Source organism: Aplidium turbinatum, chromosome 5, assembly GCF_918807975.1.
Source record: "Aplidium turbinatum chromosome 5, kaAplTurb1.1, whole genome shotgun sequence".
Taxonomy (NCBI): Eukaryota; Metazoa; Chordata; class Ascidiacea; order Aplousobranchia; family Polyclinidae; genus Aplidium; species Aplidium turbinatum.
This window is the reverse complement of record NC_137476.1, coordinates 24,603,565-24,619,924: the sequence shown is the minus strand read 5'-3', so window position 1 is coordinate 24,619,924 and position 16,360 is coordinate 24,603,565. Positions and strand designations below refer to the sequence as shown.

General features: G+C 36.8%; 1 protein-coding gene across 1 annotated transcript; it reads right to left on the bottom strand.

Moving 5' to 3' along the window:
• Nucleotides 1-7,217: 7,217 nt before the first annotated feature.
• On the bottom strand, nucleotides 7,218-15,735 carry LOC145771055 (lactadherin-like). The gene is made up of 7 exons (XM_082582799.1): nucleotides 15,483-15,735; nucleotides 15,063-15,107; nucleotides 14,430-14,624; nucleotides 14,095-14,289; nucleotides 11,731-11,871; nucleotides 8,725-8,891; nucleotides 7,218-7,498 (listed from the first exon to the last, which is right to left on the bottom strand). The coding sequence occupies exons 1-7, from the start codon at nucleotides 15,733-15,735 to the stop codon at nucleotides 7,352-7,354; spliced, it is 1,143 nt and encodes a 380-aa protein (XP_082438925.1). The 3' UTR covers nucleotides 7,218-7,351.
• Nucleotides 15,736-16,360: the final 625 nt, after the last annotated feature.

Genomic DNA, 16,360 nt, shown 5'->3' with positions numbered 1-16,360 from the left:
CAGAAAATCATAACTATAACAGCAGTAAGAAGAACGCATTTAAAATAAAAGAGAAAGCTTTTACCCCCCAAAACATTGGTGGCACCTCCCCCCCCCCCCCCCCTGCCAGCGCCACTGATCCGCAGTGGGCTGTTATGTGCTTCAGCTCAGCAGCAGTATAAAAATAATAACTGTAAATGCAAAACAATTCGCTGCAAGATATTTTATCTGTTTAACTGTGAGTTTTAACGACTTTTCTTTACTTTTGTAATCATTTGGAAGTTTTTTTTTCTCCATTTTTGTTTCAGAAGATGTTTTATCTTTAAAGAAATCCTATCCATTTTTGAAGACAAGTTAATCACTTTTTAGTTTATCAAACGTCTTACGTTCAAAAAAGTTTTATTTTTGAAGAAAATTGGACATAGCACAGTAATTCTATTTTATAAATACATGCACAGTATGTTATCCCAGACAAAGTAATGTAAAGCTACGATAGCATTTAATAAAATCAAACACAATTATTCATGGTGACATACCATTTGGCGAACGCTGAGTGAGGTTAACAAGCTGTTGGACAGTGTCTGAAAAACAAGTTTCATAATGACCACATTGCGTATGAATATTAAATAGTGATAACTGAAAATTCAATTTCAACCTTTTTAATCTAAAGTTTATCAAATTTTAAAGTTTTAAAAATTTTACAAACACGAAAATCGTGTTCAATATTTATCGTAATCACAGTCACAGTGAAATGGCAAAGTTAAACAGTTTCAAAATAGTTTTTTAACAATACAGTAGTGAAAGTCTTTGTCTTGAATCTTATTCTTCATAAATTTTAATTACTTGTGTTGTTAAAACAAATGTTCGAATGTTGGCCGAAGATGATCTGCCACAATTTTGTTATATGTGACGTTAGAGCAACTTACCATTGAGGATTCTTAACTGCTCGACTAAACCTGAAATTCTTGAACTGTCGTCACAATTGCACTGACCGATGTCTCCCTTTTCACCTTTTGACCAAGGTTGGCCTGTAGGCCGCATTGTATAGGCACCTCCCTGGATATCATCGGGTGGCGATTGTACCTGCTGATGTTGATCGACCATTTGATGAAGAGGTAGACACAAGTTTGAAGGGTTTATTCCACCAACAAGATGAACGAATACCAACATTGCAATGAATTTAGTCAACATTTTGAAAGATTGTTACTCTGCAATCAAATTGTACTGTCAAGACAAAAAGGATCAATTTGTGTCTTTTGATTGATTGACTGAATCTTTATCCTCGGACTGGGAAGTTTCTTTGAGAGCTTAATCCTGGCAGTTTGTAGAGCACTTGTAGAGGCTTTGAATCAATGACGCAGGCCTGGTCACCGAGATTGACATTGTGAAGTTTCCGATTGCTGAAGTCTTGTTGCCAGGGAATTATTCCATCCATTGGATGCCGTTGAATGGAGAGCAGTCCTTAACCCTATCTGTAGCCACACGGGGCTTTATGAGGACGCCCCACTCTTGCAGTGAAATATTTCACAGAAGGAAATATGCTAGAAATGTGAAATTTCTTGACTTTTAGGTTTTATTCTTTGCAAATGTTCTAAACCTAAACTGGTCATTTTTTTCCCTTCCTGCCCTTCACAATAAGCATTTCGTCTCAGGTGGCTAGAGATTTTCGTGCAATGCTAGTTATATATATGTTAATGTTAGTGCAATAAAAAGGTTAGTGCAATTACTTTGAAATGTAAAAACGCCCAAAAATGCCTTATATTTATGAGAAAATGTAATTTTCTGTTTAGTTTACCATTACTTTATGTTATAACTCAGAAATTTCATTTTTGAAGCTATTTTTAAGAAATTAGAATAAAAACCGACTTTCTGAGGTCTTTTCATCTCAAACAATTTGTTTCAATAAATTTGTTGGGTAACAATTTAATTTCTATACGCACAATACACATGGCTATTATCTTGTAAAATACTTTGGCTCTGTGATTGTCATAGCTAGCGTTATTAGCGATTAATTAGCACGGTGCTAAGATAGCCCATGACGTACTTTCTGCGTACAAAAACAGTTCGTATTGAGATAGGGTTAACGTGCGTTGCTCAAGCGCACATTTTGCAATATAGTCTGAACTACAGAGATTGGGTTCAAATAGACTACCACCGTTGATCTATCACGAAACAGTTCAGTCTGATTTTCTGACCATTCATGCAAAAACATATAAAATGGCCTAATAATCTGGCAATATAAATTGATGATTTAATATGATATTTTGCTATTAATTATTTTCGATGTAATAGATCAAAAAATTAGTTAAAAAAGGAAAATAACAAGTCGAACAAGAAATCGAAAGCTAAACCTTAGATTTAGTCCGCGTCCTATGTAAAGACGTAGCCTATTGTACACTTTGTACAGTAGTTATGTCAAAATGAACACTACTCTAGGGTTAGGCTTACCCAGTCAGAAAATCATATCGTTATATCATATTCAACATTAATAGACGTTAAATAAGTATAAAATAAATAAATTGCTGATTGAATAAGACCATCAATTAAGATCGATTTTTAGTATTACGCTTTACTGCATGGTTAAAATTATACGGGTTGCGTTTGTGCAAACACCCGTGTAATACACGGGTACACGTCACGGGTTTTACACGAGAAACCGAGGTACAAAAACACGTATATTTTAATGTTTATGAGGTAACCTGTTGAATACCCTAACTCCACAGCCAACACTTCTACATTCATGGTTCATCGTTACTCTGCGAAATAAAAACTATCTTTAAAAAGTCTGTAAAGTTATTCGGTTAGGTGGGGCTGTTTTCCATGCAGCCCCAACAGATTCAAAAATTGCTGTAAAATACCAATCTTATTTGATTCAATGTTGCAATTCAATGCAAATAATTCACTCATTCATTCATTCACCATTTTATGAATTGCAATCTCTGCATTGATTAGGTAACAGCTTCCGAGTCCAACGAAAGCAGCCATTCAACAAATAGGTGAGTACCTTAGTGACCTTCATAGATGGCTATGGTGAGTGCTATCGGGTATTTCAATCCCGTGTGCAATGCGTTGATAACGAAAGCCAAACTTTTCCGTTATAACCTACCGAATACAAAATCTCACTACAGAAAGTAGTGAGATTTTGTATCTCGACAAAAAAACGACAAATTTCTTAACTTTGTTTTAAACTTTTATTTACAGTAGATTAGATGCTTGACTTTGAATCTCAATATTTTGCATGGTTTGATATCAGTAACGTCTCAAAATGTAACTGGTAGCCCATAGTTTAAAAAATCTCTTCGGTATCGCTACTGATGGAAAGGCAGTTGAAGAACAACGATATTATTTTCATCATTTGAAACGTGGGCTTGTGATCTGGCAAGTTAACCTTAGAGCGTCACTTTTCGATGGAAAGATTCTACTTTTAGCCTATGTGGATTTATTTCCACCGAAAATGTTTTGTGTAAAATTCAATAATGCTAGCCTGAGAGCGCAGTGGCGTTGAGTGACTGATTCGTTGACAAGGAATTTCACCAGCACAAGTCTTTAACTTGATAAACAAGTTTTACCTTGGGCAGCTTTTAGTTTATAAAATTCGAGATTTTATTCATGTTCTACCTAAATCAGTCTATTTTTGTCTTTCTAATTGCTGCATGCTGATACTTGTTTGCACACAGCGCAGTGCGCACAAGAAAAAAATCACAGCAGACAGAAATGAAGATCTGAGCAATTTGGCAAGCTGCCTTTAACAAAACCTACTTATTGAAATTAAAGCTCTTGCTATAGTCACAAAGATGAAGGAAACAAACCAATTTGTTGAATCTTGTCCAAAACAAGAGACTGTTTTTTTGTTTTTGTTTTTTTGCAAAAAGATTAACATACGTTTCTCTTGCCCCCAGTTTATCAAAACTACAAATAATTAATAACAAAGCATCTATAGTGCAACATTTTTTTAACATTTAAAATTTTGTGTTCATTTATACAACCAGCACTTTTACTAGAATACTGTAAAGTTCGTTTGTGCTTCTTATCTATATATTTGCACTTGGTTTGTAATATTGAAAGGCAACTAAGCAATCTCTCTCTCTCTCTCAGTTTTCCATCTATTCTATGAAAACAGGGCCGTGTTAACCGCCGGGGAGACACGGCTGTTCAGGGGCCCTTTTATTTCAGTCTGTTCAATGTTTTTGACTGTAAAAAAGAAAAGCTGCTACAGAAGCATGATATAATAGTTATCAATAACAATCTTGCAAGGCGTATTTACTGCTTCTCAAACCCCTGGCTGATGGGCCACCTCTGTTTACTCATATTTATCACATGTAGCGTTTTTCGGGTTGTAATTTTACATATTGGCCAACGTTTAATATACTTTTCATAATTTTCTTGAGGCAAGCCGGCCAAGCCCACCACACCTCCGACCCCACTTTAATTTTTCGGGCATTACTAAGTTTTGCATTGTCTATTTATCAAATCAATGTTGCTTTGTTATAATTCTGGTCCTTTCCCCATCTTTTTTCCACATCCGCTACTGCATAGTCGACTTTTTTATTATATTTTTACAAAAATTTTACAGTTGTTTACTCTTTGCTGGAATGATAAATGTAAATTTTTTACCTACATTGCAAGAGTTTACGGCCATAATATAACGATTTTTTCCTATTTTTAAAAGCTATCACTAACCATAATGACCCACTGCCGGCTGCATAGCCGAGTGGTGAGAACAAAGGAACGGCAATCGAAAGGGCGCCGGTTCCACACCGCTCAAGAGCATGCAGCTGTGTCTTTGGCAGGACACTTAAAGGCATGCCTGAAGGTGCACATGAAGATTGGCTTCCTTGCCTTCCCGTTCACTTAATCTAAATCTTCAACCACCAGGTGTAAGCCTGGATACGACAAACAAACAGGACCCACTAGTGGATTTGGGGTAGGGGCAAGATGGTGCTCACACGACCTTGCATGAAGGGTGTTACTTTTAGGAGGCAAATAAGCTTATTGGCCTACGTCACCAAGAAATTGACTCAAGTTTTGCATCTTAATTATTATGACGCAATATTACGAGCCAAAAACTAACTCCGTGATATGAACGAATCTTTCATCAGTTGCATAGTTTCATGACTCTTCTTCCTCACTCGAAAAGATTTAGCTTGTCGGACCACTCGGCATGCGACAACTCTGCATGTACATTTCAGCTACTGCCCAAGTCAGCAAATGAAATTTTTGTCTAGTATGGAAATTGCTTGGTCATCACTTGCGAGACTGCTAAATTTTTTATGTATGTTTTGTTTTGGTATTCAAACAAAAATAAATGACTGACTGTAATAAGCTTTCACTGCAAATAATTTATTTGTGATGTAATTTAAGTCACTACAAAATTACGACGATTGCGTTGTTCTACAACTGCAACACTACATATTAGGATGGTTCTAAAACTTCGAATTTGTGTTGTTTGAATTAAATAGAACGAAACTCGTACAAGAACAATAATTAAAAACGACATAGAGACAAAATAGGGCGACAGGCTTTTGAGTCAATTTTTCGCAACATGTTCGAAATATGTTTGTTTGGATGCTTGCAGTTAGGCTTAGTCTACGTGTTAACTATTCTCGGAAGTGCATTGCTTGAAATCAGATGGTAACCTAATTTCTGACGTCAAATATTTTCATGCGTTCCGTTTTCGTTTCGAGCTGACGATGAAAAGAAAATGTTTAGAAAAAAACAAAATATTTCACTAAATAGTTGATATGAAGTAAAACTGGTCTGAGCTCTGGTCACAGGCCTACAGGCAAATGTTAAAAATGTCATGGAAACAAAAGATCACTAACGATGAAGTATTATCCAAATTCAATTCAAGCAAAATTCGCTTACAAACAGTCAAAAGAAGAAAATTGAAGTATTTCGGACACACAACAAGGCAAAACTCGTTGCAAAGATCACCAATAGAAGGAAAGATAAACGGTAAAAGAAACAAAGGCAGACTAAGAATGATTTGGACAACAAACATCACAAAATGGACAAAATTAACTTATGAAAGTGCAGTACGAACAGCTCATGATCGAGAACAATGACGCGTTGTATCCAACCCTCAATAAGAGGAAGAAACGTAATGATGATGATGAAGTAAAACCAAGAAAGAAGGTTCCGCGTCGAAACCAAATAAAGTGGTATCAAATTTCAAATAAAAAAATGCCTTCAAATGCTCTCCACATAAATGAAAAATTGTGATATTTGATTGACTGAATCTTTATCCTCGGACTGGGAAAGTTTCTTGCAGAGCTTAATCCTGGCAGTTTCGCATAGCCTACTTGTAGAGGCTTTGAATCACTGAGCAGGCCCGGTCACTGAGATTGACAGAGTGAAGTTTCCGATTGTTGAAGTGTTGTTGCCGAAAATTATTCCATCCATTAGCTTCCGCTGAATGGAATGCAGTCCTTTAACGTACGTTGCTCAAGCGCTCACAACCAAAATGCGAGATTCGAAGTAACGCGCTAACCAACTGAGCTATCGTGGCTATATTTCACACAATCATTCGATGTTAACTTCTAATTCTAACTAAATGCATTGACATTTTTGTCACTTCCACAAGCCCAAGAATATTGTTATTATTCCATTTCCCAAGCTCAATCGTTTTGCGCAGAAACGAAGCAAGGCGTTTTAAAACATCTTCGTTTCGAACAGTCCAAGTAGCGATGAGGATAAACAAAGGTTGTTAAGTAACCTTTGAGTGCCTTTGTTAAGTTCAGTGCCATTGTTAAGTTAAGTGCCTTTGTTAAGTAACAGTTTGTATAGAACTAAAAGCATCGACAGTGCTACCGGTACTGTATTTCGGATTAACTGTTGATTTTTATGTTTGATTTAGGTCGCAATGCATTACGTTAATAGCTAGTTTAATTTTTGTTGGAAAATTTATGATAGCTTATTTTAATTTGGCAAAGTAGTTTAATTCCTCAAGATTGAGAGCCCGGCTTTTTGCGAGATCTCTAAGAAGCTGATATCCGAAAAACAATTCTTAAACACTGTGTAACAATTGATTGCAGCTGGTCATTGCAGGATATGACATTGCCTACAATACTTTGCATGTGGGCACCATCTTGATAATTCTTTCTTTCTTCTTTGTCCTGTCAGGTTGCTTGCACGAGGTTTAAAGAATTACTGCTAATTTATGTAGCCTACTTACCAGTTTTATTTTAAACGGAACCCACTTTGCACAACAAACAAACCTTTTGCATCGTTTATTCAGAATTATTTTTCGTGATAATACTTAGACGTTATTGACATGTCAAACAATTATATACAGAAATTTCTCTTTGCAATTTTACAATCAGATAACGGATTTACCATCCGCCATCTTTTATGTTCAGTCACATAAATTGCTTTAGCACAACAGATACTCCATCCTTAAGAAGGGGCCACGGTGGTAAGAACCAACAACGAGGCGAAAGTATCTTCCGGTCACAGGAGCAGGAAACCGATTTGTCACGTGAGTATTTCCATTGGCATCTGCAGGATTCGCTTTAAAATTCTTCAAAAACAATGTTTAATGCAAATGGAAAGTTTCAATGTAAAAACGCAGTTCATAAATTCATCACAAAATTCAAGTAAACACGCGCTACAGATTTATTTTGTGAGGGTGTTAAAATCAGAAGATAAAAGGATGTGGTGGCAAACATCCAAGCAGGATAATTAACGAATTTTAAATCCGTTGCAAAATTTTACACATATTATATAAGAAGTAAAGATATTTCAAATAGGTTCAACCAATGATATTTGAGAATAGTCATTTTGCATTGACATTGCAAGGTAAGTTTTAGATATGTGCAAAATTATTGCGTCACCTTTTAGTTTAGTATTTCTTTACTTTGTTTTTGTTAAAGTTACTACGATACTTTAAAAGTGGCATTTATCTTTTAAGAATTGCAGTCATGTTTCTGTATTAATTGTGCTAACCCTGGGCATGCGCGAACTAACAGTAGCCTACACTTCTAACAGTTTCCAAAATTTACCGTTAGAACATGGGAGGCTATTTTAATTTATTAAAAATTTCTAACAAACTACAAAAATTTTCCTTTTTTCTATTTCATTCCGTATCGATCAGTAGGCTGCGTTGCCGAGTGGTGAGAACGTCTGCGCGACGTTTGAAAGAACGTGGGTTCGACACCGCTCCAGAGCACGCGGCTGTGTCTTGGCAAAGAGACTTAATGGCAAAGCCAAAATAAGGGGAGCAGCTGACTCGAAGACTATATGTCACTTCGCTGCTTCCTGTCGTCTGTTGTATCGCATCTGTGATCGCAGTGTACTGTATGTTATCGCAATGGGCGCAAATAAAACACGATTATTATAATTATTATTATTCCGTTTGGACATCTGAAACGAAAACTTCAAACTGCGATAAATTTCACAGCTAGTTTTTGGGCAAGTGTCAGGCTTTCCACACAAACGTTGTGGCAGCGATGTTATTGTGTTATGAGAAAAAAGAACCGAATATACTTCACTCTTCAAAAAAATACAAATTTCCTATAAATGATTAAAAATTGCAGAAAAGTTCAAATACAAACCTAATAGGCCTAATTTTTTTCAACTTTTAAAAAATGCAAGTCTTCCTCTTTCTAATAAAGCAGGTCTAAGACCCAAAACCCAGGCAGTTTGGCAAACACAGACCAGAGTTATGGTGATTGCAAACTGTATGTATTTTTTGGGGAGAGGCTTGAGCTCTTTAAAGAGCCCGTGGTAGTTAAAGGGTTAACTTACTTTATCGCCTCCTGTGGAAGCTTGAATCACTTGCATTTGATCTGTCGAATTTCCATACGATATTTTGAATCCAGTTACCCAGTAAGCTCCGTGCTGGAATCCTTGAGTTATTACTCCAACTAATCTAGTCGGGATCAAAAAATCCACTTGCAACCAAGCTCCAACCCCTGCAAAACAAAACCTGTCAATAGGTCATGGTTTAATCAAGCGGTGCTTGCAAATTAGTTTGCAATAATTTACAGCAGGTGTTTAGTTGCAGTATGACTGGCTTTCATTCTTTTTAGATCTAATTATGTCTGCCTATAGTTAAATCGTAGAACGTTGCTCATTGACTGTTTTAACGCTCTTTAAGATATTTGATACACCCCAGACAACAACTTTTCTGGTCCAGGTTCTGGGACAGTAGGCTACATACAATGACAGCAGTGTAGCAATAACACTGATACAAATAACACCAATCTACGCATTTTAAACATGTCATGATGCTTCTTGAAAAGGCATTTAATGTTAGGTAAAATTATATTAAATTGCATTTGCAAAGTATGCAATTGCAACCGATGGTTTTCTGACCGCCACGCAGGACTCTTTCTACTCGACTACGCAGCTGCAATACATCCTACCTCAGGGGTTCCCAACCTGTGGTACGCGTACCACTAGTGGTACGCGAAGGTCTTTCAGGTGGTACTCGAGTAGCTTTCTTTTTTTTCTGAAGTTTATATTTTGTTTATCTGGTTTTGTTTACAATAAAAAAATATCCGAAGCCTATACTTATTGTTAGGCTACGTAACTATTCCTGTTGTTTCGTATCATTACGATCTTCAAAATACAGGTCACGTTAATTGTCAACAAGGAGCACAGTTGCTTTGAAAAGCCGTACAACGCTGCAGGACAGTGGGCGTTAATTATGTCAAATGATTGCTCTTGATAGATATCATCTACTGTTTTATAGCTTAAGCTACAAATAGCGTTGAATAATGCTAGCTGTAAGCTAAAAATAGATCGGAATAAGCAGTTGCAAGGAATGTTCTCCAATAAACTTCTGGCTTAACATGACCTCTTCATATTCAACGCTAGCTTCCCATGCTGTTCCACAGCTACTGATTTTCCCTTCCTCGTGGGAATGTGAGCAGGGATTTTCAGTCATGATGAATATCAAGTCAAAAAATCGAAATCGACTAGATGCGCCTTGAAATGACTTTCGATGCGCTGTTGGCAGATTTACACCGCGCATCGACCAATTGGTGGACAGTAAACAAAAACCTCATTAAATTTAGTTGTGGTGCTTTAGTGTTATTTTAATAGGCCAATATTATTCTTCTGAATAAATTCTGTTTCGATCACATTAATTGTTCTGCAAGAAGTGGTACGCTCGGCAGTACAAAGTGTCCAAGTGGTACGAGATCGTAGAAAGATTAGGAACCCCTGTGACCTACCTACATATGGAGTGCACACATTGCACATTCCAGGCCAATTTTGACTGAGGTAAAACTAAAAACATTTAACTAAAAAAAATAAGCGTCGGTTGAACTTTTCCATTATCCGCTGGTTTTCAAACAACTACAACTATTATTCATTGTTGACGATGATAAATACATGCACGTTTCGATCTTTGCGTACACCATTAGCCTATTTCGGCACACTTAGTATAAAGTTTTTCTTCTATACATTAAACAAGTTTGTTGCTCCTCAACATATCCGGTTTCTGAAAACTTTTAACTTTTTACTTCATAGAATGCCATTCTATTATTCATAGAATTCATTTCATATTCACAATCTTATTCGATTCAATATTTCAATCAAGCCAATGCAATCAATTCACACATTTAATCATTCACCATTTTATAAATTGTAACCTCTGCATTTGATCACGAAACAGCTTCCGAGTCCAACGAAAACAGCCATTCAACGAATTGGTGAGTTCCTTAGTGACCTTCATTGATGGCTATGGTGAGTGCTATCGGGTATTTCAATCCCGTGTGCAATGCGTTGATAACGAAAGCCAGACTTATCCATTATAACGTATTGAACACAAAATCTTACCACAAAAACGACAAATTTCTCAACTTCGTTTTAAACTTTTATTTACAGTAAATTAGATGCTTGACTTTGAATCTCAATATTTTGCATGGTTTGATATCAGTAACGTCATAACAATGTAACTGGTAGTCCAGAGTTTAAATAATGTCTTCAGTATCGCCACTGATGGAAAGGCTGTTGAAAAACAACAATATTGTTTTCATCGTTAGAAACGTGGGCTTGTGATCTAGCAAGACAGTGTGTTCAAGATCTCCTGACTAAGACTATACAGTATACAGGTATACGGTTCGATTTTTGCGTACATCACTAACCTATTTTTAGCCCTTAGTTTAAAGTTTCTCTTCTATACAAAATAAGTTTGTTGCTCCTCAAGATATCTGGTTTCCAAAAACTTTTAACTTTTTTACTTCTGTCCTATATTTACTGTTTTTTTTTATGCGTTGTGATAACTATCACATATTTTGCATATGAAATAAGCAATTCCACTATCAGGCTGCAATACAATTAAAATATAAAGCACAATTATTCAAATGTGACATGCGACAGTTTATAAACTTGAAAACTAACATGACACAAAAATGCTTATTACGCCCACCCCACCGTTTGAGTAGAGATATCACTTTTCAGCAGAAATCTTGTAGCAAATGTTTTTCATAGAACCATTTGAAGTTTTCTGTGTTGTCTCGATTACACCACTGTGCGGCGCTGTGAAGTCGTATTATGGAAAAGTCTAAGCTGAGTGTGTTTGAACTGACTTGACTGCACATAGCCTTTGCTCAATCTACAAACTCTGTCGTTTTGTATACGGTGGAAGGGTGTCATAACCATCAAAATAACTTCGCAATAAACTTAGAAAACATATCCTTTGTAATATCGAATCAAGATGGAATTTGATGCAAACGATTTCACGTCATATACAACTAACGCGACATCAAGAAACGGTTAACATGCTTCATCATACAAACTCACATGAACTGTCTGGAACCCAATTTCCCGTTCCGCGCCTTTGATCTAATCGACCATATTGTGGTAGATACGAGTTGCCAGCATGACTACTGGCTGACATTTGGTTGTCCTTGATTCTCCCATCTTTCAATCCAGCCTTGCATTCTGTTACAATACACTTGCTAAAAATGTTCAGTCTTACACCTTTTGTCTATAAAGTATGTAGAAATTTTTTAAAACGTTATTTTCTTTGCACATTTGAAGTATATCAAGTAGTTGCAATAAATTTTGTATGAAACTCAACGTAGTTATCTTGTTTAGTTTTGAACTTATAGCGATTTTACAAAACCAAATTTTAAGGGGGTGAGGAAGTGGTGGTAGGGGGTCCGGTGACCTCCATAGTTTTGGTTGACCAAGAATGGTCACCAATTTCTCAATGGCACAAGTTGAATTTTCAAAATGAGGGTAATGATGAACTCTACGCGAGAGTCGAACCAGCGGCGCTTGATCGTGATGTTTTTTTTGTTTGTGAAAGCAGGCATTTAACCAACTGAGTTATTGGGACGGATAAAGGGATCAAGACAAAGGGTGCATTAATTCATGTATCAATCTAAATTTACACAAGTCACAGATTTCGCCTTTGTGTTATTGAAGCTGGAAATTTCCTGAAAGCAAAGGTTTCAATTGAAATTGGGTTACATTATCTACCACGATGTCAACTACAAGATTTGTTTTGTTTAGCCTATATAGTCGGATTCTGAATAAGTATGTGCTGGCATTTTGAGCTGGGTTGAGGAGTCTGGCCTTGGTAGTCAACATAGACTATAGCTTACTATAGGCCTGTACGATACTACAACCTATACTGTACTATATATGGACCATACTATAAGCGAGAACCGCCTTATGAGGATCCACGACTGTTTTGAAAGCCCACTCATTTTAATTTGTTTTATCCTTTTTAGCGGTGTCTATCAACAACTAGCTTGAAAGAGGGTGTCGAGCCAGGTTTCATTTCATTATTTGAAAGCCACCATTATATCCACTGCGCCATCACACCGCTTTTTTAATAGAAAACTTTATCAACCGTTTTGACAGTAGCGTATTTAGGGGGGGAGGATAAAGGGCGATGGCGTCCCCCTAATGATCAGGTAAAAAAATACAAATTTTGCAAAAAAAAAAAAACGTTTGGCAAGGCTTGCTCAGATTTTGGTGAAGAAATCCTAATGTCCCGGAGAGCACCTAGACAACAACATCGACCTAACATTCCAGCTGAAACTACGGAGATCTATTTCCAACACAGTTTTTCTTCCTTTTCTTGACAATTGAATGGCACAAATTCATGAGAGATTCAATGAGCACTGCTCGCTAGCTTTTAAAGTCAGCACATTTCTGCGTTCATTGCTTCATGAAGATGAGGACTGCCCGATCGACGAGATTTTCGACTTCTACCATTAAATGCTGGATGTTGAAACAAGCAATTGCTTTGCAGCTATTGAATTACGAAGATGGAGAGCGAGTTGGCTTGCAGTTTTTGTGGATAAACGACCTGCGACTCTTGTGGATGCGTGTCAAGCTCCTGAACAACTCGGCACTTATCCAGATTATCCATAAATTACAATCTTCGAATCTTTGCTACGCTTCCAGTTACAACTGCCTCCAATAAGCGATGTTTCAGTGAACACTAAAGTACCTGAAAAATTATTAGCCTACCGCACGACCATGACCAAGCCACGTTTGGATGATCTAGCTCAGATGTTCAGTATTTAAACAAGGATATTGTACTCGAGTGTGATGCAGTCATTGATACATTTGCCAAGCGTTTAAACTGTAAATTGTCATTGCGAATCGCTGAGAATGTTTAAAAAAAATTCGAGGTCGAAACAACTAACTTATTGTTTATGATCTGAAGCGTTTGATATCTTTTGTTGGTTCATTGATAGGAACAGTAACTTAATTCTGCAAATTCTCTCTTTATTTTGGACCCTCACCCCCTATCTGACGGTTTCAGCTAACCTCCTTTCCCCGTTCTAACGCATAACATGACTTTTAGGTATAGTCCCCCCTCTATTTAAAGGGTCAAAAAGTCTAATTTTAAACCAAGTAGTAAAAATTTGAACCAATTAACAGCCATTTTCACCAAATTTGAGCTTTCTGTGTACTACCGTTGAGACCACCCCGTGTGTAATGGTACTACCCCCAGACCCCCATTGGCCTCTAGACGCCAAGTCAGCCGCTACGCGGCTGACTGACACAATGCCTTGGGCCCCCTAACAAACTTTCTAAATACGCCACTGCGTTTTGACCTCCACTTCAAGAAAGCTCAATTCACAACACCATTGTTTTGTTAAACAACATAATAAAAAAATGAAGATCACAAAATTAACTTACGCTGACAAGTTGGTCGTTCCTGGGTCCATGTTAGATCTTCTTTGCAGGCAACAACCAGTTGGTTGTCCATATGCTCATTGCCTATACTGGTCCCTTCATCGCATTTGTATGTAATTGCAGCTCCAACTGATACTTCAGCAACATTTGGAAACACCGAACCAAATTGAGGAGGGTCAGGTACGCGGCATCGTTTTTCTGCACATAATGTAATGAAATCTATCTGAACTGTTTTGTAATCGCATCCACAACAGTGGTGCTGAAAAAGCTCAAATTCACAACTACATTGTTTTGTCAAACAACACAAGAAAAAAATGAAAAACACAAAGCTAACTTACCCTGACAAGTTGGTCGTTCCTGGGTCCATGTTAGATCTTCTTTGCAGGCAACGACCAGTTGGTTGTCCATATGATCATTGCCTATACTGAACCCTTCATCGCATTTGTATGTGATTGTAGCTCCAACTGATACTTCAGCAATATTTGGAAACACCGAACCAAATTGAGGAGCGTCAGGTACGCGGCATCGTATATCTGCACATGATGTAATGAAATCTATTTAAACTGTTTTGTAATCGCATCCCCAGTGGACTGTTATGTGTTACAGCTCAGCAGCGGAATGAAAATAATAACTTTAAATGCAAAAAAATTCGGTGCAGGATACTTTATCTATAATTTTTAATGAATTTTCTTTACTTTTTTAAGTATTTGGAAAGTTTTTTCTCCATTTTAGTTTCAGAAGTTGTTTTATCATTAAAAAAATCCTTTCCGTTTTTGAAAACAAGTTAATCACATTTTAGTTTATCCAACGTCTTACTTTCAAAAAAGTTTTTTTATTGAAGAAAATTGGACATAGCACAGTAGTTCCATTTTATAAATACATGCACAGTACAGTATATCTTCCCAGACAAAGTAATGTAAAGCTACGATAGTTTTTAATAAAAACAAACACAATTATTCATGGTGACATACCATTTGGAGAACTTTGAGTGACGTTAGCAAGCTGTTGGACAGTGTCTACAAAACAAGTTTCGTAATAAAAGTGAAAAAGTGAAGTAATCAGTAAAAAAAACAAAAAAAAACATATGAATAGCAAACAATGATTACTACTGAAAATTGAATTTTAACCTTTTCAGTCTAATTTTTATAAAATTTTAAAGTTTTGTAAATTTTACAAACACGAAATCATGTTCAATATTTATCGTTAATGTTTATCACGAATCACAATGAAATACCGAAGTTAAACAGTTTTTTAACAATGCAGTACTGAAAGTTTTTGTATTTAAATTTTTTATCATACATTTTTATTTGCTTGTATTGTCAAAACAAATGTTTCAATGTTGACGAAGATGATCTGCCACAATTTTGTTATATGTGACGTCAGCAACTTACCATTGAGGATTTTTAACTGTTCTACTAGAGCTTGATTTCTTGGGCTGTCGTCACAATTGCACTGGCCGGGTGGTCCAATGTCTCCCTTGTCACCTTTTGGCCCAAGTTGGCCTGCAGGTCCCATTTTACCGGCTCGTCCCTGGATAACTTCGGGTGGCGATTGTACCTGCTGATGTTGATCGACTATTTGACTAAGAGGTACACACAAGTTTGAAGGGTTTATTCCACAAACAAGATGAACGAACATCAACATTGCGATGAGTTTAGTGAACATTTTGAAAGATTGTTACTCTGAAACCTTACAAATTGTACTGTCACGACAAAAGGAATCAATTTGTGTCGACGTGCACAAATTAATATTTAAATTGAGCTCAACTGATTACAGTTGGTGTAAATCAGATATAGCCTACAAATCTAAAGTTATTTGATTGTAATTTATACTCTTTGTCTACAGCAATCTTCAACCTTTTGTCTATCACGGACCGGTTTTACAATGAAAATAGCTGTCACAATCAATATTGGAAGCCTCGCGACAGGCTACTTTATGTCTTGACCGAGCGTACTATTTTAATTGTAAAATTCTTATCATCATCATCTCGTGCCGTCTTCGATCCGAAGGTTGGCTGCCATTTTCTTCCACAAGTCACGTTCTTCCGCTACCGGTACTATTTTTGTTTCTCCGGTGCTTGACAAATCAGCCCACTGTATTACGTCATCTCTCCATGTTCGTCTCCTTCTTCCCGTGCACTTCTTTCCTTCCACCATGCCTTCAATAACCAATTGATGTAGCTGTCCTTCCGATCCTTTCAAAATATGTCCCGCGAATTTTATCGTTTGTTTTGCTAAGCCGTTTGTCCGTCAATTGCCCAAGTATGCCC

Excerpts from the sequence above, each read along its gene's own strand:
- LOC145771055 (XM_082582799.1), bottom strand. The coding sequence starts at position 15,735 with ATGTTGATGTTCGTTCATCTTGTTTGTGGAATAAACCCTTCAAACTTG. Across the intron at positions 15,108-15,482 it reads ACAGTTAAAAATCCTCAATG|ACACTGTCCAACAGCTTGCT; the intron begins GTAAGTTGCTGA and ends CTTGTTTTGTAG. Across the intron at positions 8,892-11,730 it reads TTGGGTTCCAGACAGTTCAT|GGGTTGGAGCTTGGTTGCAA; the intron begins GTGAGTTTGTAT and ends TTTGTTTTGCAG.